Source organism: Miniopterus natalensis, chromosome 19, assembly GCF_054644295.1.
Source record: "Miniopterus natalensis isolate mMinNat1 chromosome 19, mMinNat1.hap1, whole genome shotgun sequence".
NCBI lineage: Eukaryota > Metazoa > Chordata > Mammalia > Chiroptera > Miniopteridae > Miniopterus > Miniopterus natalensis.
Genome location: NC_142099.1, coordinates 34,457,408 through 34,461,051, shown reverse-complemented (window position 1 = coordinate 34,461,051; position 3,644 = coordinate 34,457,408). Strand labels below are relative to the sequence as shown.

The following is a 3,644-nucleotide window of genomic DNA, read 5'->3' as shown; positions in this document are numbered from 1 at the left end:
AACAAAGAAGAAAGGAAGGCTGGGAGCTGATGAGAGGAGGAGGAGACCACAGGGAGGTAAGGAGGGGGTACTGCTGGAAAGGCCACTGGGCACTACCCAGGACCTTCTTCACCTCTTTTTGTAGAAAAGGGTATGAGAACCCAAGTGTGGACTTGATTTCTCCAAGAGGTACTCAGTTTTCCAGCCAGACCGCAGACTGCAGAATTTATTCTAAGCCAGAACTCCTTTTATAGTTGTTGGCACAATGGGGAGGTTAGGAGGCAGACAAGAACAGGAAGAGAGTCTGGAAGCCAGAGAGTGGTAGAGATGGAGGGGAAATGAAAAACCTTGTGGGAGGCTTGTGGCTGAGGGAAGGAATAGGGTTTCTCTGACAGAGAAGTGAGCAGGAGAGGTGTGTTTGTTTGTGTGGCAAGGGAAGTTAGCGAAGAGTTCAAAAGGGTTTGGAGGGGAAGCTGACGTGTGAGTTCTGAGGAACACTTGTCTTGTGTGGTATCCTTTGCCTAACAAGATCCAATGCTGCTGCTTCTGCCCCTGCTCTTCACGGGGATTCTCTGCCATGGGCCAAACACAGAGGGTAAGAAGGACCCAGGTGGAAAGACACCTGTGGTTGGGCATAGCGGGGTGGAGAAAAAGTTCTGAGGAGGATCTGGGGGCAGGGAGTAATGCTCCTACTGGGTGCCCTTGTAATCTGCATGCCAGGCTAGTTCCAGGCAACATATCCTTGACACATCTCAGTTTCTCTCTCTGATTTTGGGGAGAAGAAACTGGATCAGGGGGAAGGGGATATGAGAATATGTACAAACTTTAACTATCTCCATTTGTCTTTTCCTATATGGACCCTTCTTCTCCCATCCTTTCGCACTCTCTCAATTGTCATTTCTCTGTCTCTCAGCTACCCAAGTTCTAGGACCCCACCATCTAGCAGCAGAAGAACCCGTGACTTTTCACCTGCTCCAGATCTCTTCCTATGCCAACCAGAGCTGGGAGAACACCCAGAGCTCAGCCTGGCTGGGCGAGCTGCAGACTCATCGCTGGGACAATGCCTTGGGCACCATCGACCTTCTGTGGCCCTGGTCCCAGGGTAATTTTAGCAAGAAGGAGTTGGAGAACATCCAGGCTCTATTGCAGTTGTACTTCCATGGTTTTCCCCAGGAAGTGCGGAAGTTTTCCAGCCAGTTTCAGTTTGAATGTGAGTTTGCTATTCCAAGCTGAAGATGGTAGATGGGCTCTGACGATCATTCAACCTTCCTGACCTTGCTTTCTGTCTCCCTTCACTCACTCTCTCCTCTTTGCTTCACCCTTCACCATCATCCCCACTCTATGCCTACCCCACCACATACACAGAAGGACCTACATGTACATATCTCTTCACACCCTGAATATACCCTCATATTCTGGCTCCAAAGGGAATAGTTGCCTCCCTTTGATGTTCTTTCGCCTGTCCTTGGCCTCAGACTCAACCCTTCCCAGCCAGGACCTGCTCTCCTTTCTTCCTGGCCTGATGGTTCAAGTGGCCTAACCAGTACCCAGCCCCTCCCAAGTGACCTCTTCCTGACTCGGCTGCTATACTTCTACGTCGTCCCATCTAACCTCTTAAAGTTAATTATTTTAACATACCTTTATTATGTTCCCACAAATTTCCTCTTCCTTTTTCATCCCAACACTAGTATCCCATGTGATTCGCCAGAAAAATTTTCTTCCCTTGATTCCCTTTAATTTCTATATTTTCCTCCCTATAATTCTTTCCGTACTGACTCTCTCTTCTTTGTCCATCCCCAGATCCCTTTGAGATCCAGATATCATCTGGCTGTAGCATACATCCTGGGAAAGCCTCAGAAAGCTTCTTAAATGGGGCATATCAAGGATCAGATTTCCTGAGTTTCCAAGGAAATTTCTGGAAGCCATCTCCAGGAGCAGGGAGTCAGGCCCAGAATGTCTGTAAAGTGCTTAATCGCTACAGAGTTATTAAAGAGATTCTGAAGAGACTTCTCAGTGACACCTGCCCGCGATTTCTGGCGAGCCTCCTTGAAGCAGGGAAGTCAGAGCTGGAACGACAAGGTGAGCCCAGCTTCCTTTCCCCTCATATTCCTAGTGCTTTAATTCTTGTATTTAAGTTTTTTTTGTTCATTATCATCCCTTTGAAACACATAATAAGAGGATGAGTGTGATTGTAAGACTGTTTCCGAGACAACAGAAAGGAGCGATTACTCAAACTGCTAAGGTGTCTGAGTCGCTGAGGTCTGGCTTAGGACGCCCTCCTAACCTCTACTTCTCGTCTTTCCAGTGAAGCCAGAGGCTTGGGTGTCCAAAGGCTCTAGTCCTGGTCCTGGGCGTCTGCTGCTGGTGTGCCATGTATCTGGCTTTCACCCCAAACCTGTGTGGGTGAGGTGGATGCGGGGCGACAAGGAGCAGCGGGGCGCTCAGCAAGGTGACCTCCTGCCCAATGCTGACAGAACGTGGTATCTTCGAGTAACCCTGGACGTGGCAGCTAGAGAGGCGACTGGCCTGACTTGCCGGGTGAAACACAGCAGCCTGGGAGGCCAGGATTTAATCATCCACTGGGGTGAGGAAGAACGAGGGCCCGGCTGGGGAATGCTAGTCTTCCCGTAGTTCCAGGGCTAATGAATAAGTAGCTGGAGAAATGCTACGCACAGAGGATGAAAGTGGGAAAGTACAAATAAAGAAGGGTGAAGGATGATAGCAATTAAATTTCAAGAAAACAGAAGTAGAGGATTAGAGGTAGTAAAGGGAAAAAAAGAGGGATCTAATGATTTGGTAAGAAAAAGAGAGAGGGGTGAGATCAGGGACATAGACTTGGGAAGAACTGAAATGAGGGCTCTAGGAAATACAGAAGAAAACTCTTGGAAGGTCTGTCTCACGCTGGTGAAGTGAGAAGCATTAACTGAGGCAGAGCAGAGAGTACTTCATGGATTGGCATTCTTTATTCCCACCCAGAGGGATACCCCATCCTCCTGACGTTGATCTGTTTGGCTGTAATAGTTACCCTGGTTGTGCTGGTTGTGGTTGACTTCTGGTTTAAAAAGCAGAGGTGAGACTTTTCTTGTTATGTTTCTTCTACTACTTATCAAGTCATTCTTTTTCCCTCTATTGTTTCCTTTCTTCCCCCTTTTTCTGATTTCCCCTGTTTGAGATCAAGATCCTCTGCTTCTCCCACAGTTCAAATCGGAAGGTCTGCTCTCCCCATGTACCCAACCTCGCCTTTCCCAAAGAAGCCAACATCCAAGAGCCCAGGAGTTCAGGAAATCAGCTCTGCTTGCCACAGAAATCATGGATGAAAAACAAATTCTTGAAGAAATGGAAAATAAGCCTAAATAAACTCTGATGATATTTGTTTTTCCTTATACCTAAAATTCCTGTCTGTTTCTCCTTAAATTTGGGTCATACCAATAAACAAAGCGTGACTATATTGGAACAGCTTCTTCTGGCAGCAATTCTGACTCCTTTGGAAACCTGTCCTCCTTCTACGCCCTATCTGTGACAACCTCTTTTCTGCTTTGGCAACATGTTTATTGATCCTTCAAACTCTAATTCAGATACCTGCTTCTCATGGAAGCTTCCTTGGATTGCTCAGCTGAAATCTCAAGACAAATACCATGTGATTTCACTTATATGTGGAATCTAAT

General features: G+C 47.1%; 1 protein-coding gene across 4 annotated transcripts; it reads left to right on the top strand.

Moving 5' to 3' along the window:
- Positions 1-513: 513 nt before the first annotated feature.
- LOC107541574 (T-cell surface glycoprotein CD1e, membrane-associated-like) lies at positions 514-3,343 on the top strand. Of its 4 annotated transcripts, XM_087828308.1 has the most exons (7): positions 514-574; positions 762-806; positions 893-1,189; positions 1,780-2,058; positions 2,285-2,563; positions 2,956-3,049; positions 3,178-3,343. In XM_087828308.1, exons 1-7 carry the CDS (start codon positions 514-516, stop codon positions 3,341-3,343), a joined length of 1,221 nt encoding a protein of 406 aa, XP_087684434.1. The 4 variants fall into 4 exon arrangements, with proteins under 4 accessions (XP_087684434.1, XP_087684436.1, XP_016074176.2 ...); XM_087828310.1 differs by lacking the exon at positions 762-806 and having other exon boundaries at positions 2,285-2,428; XM_016218690.2 differs by lacking the exon at positions 762-806.
- Positions 3,344-3,644: the final 301 nt, after the last annotated feature.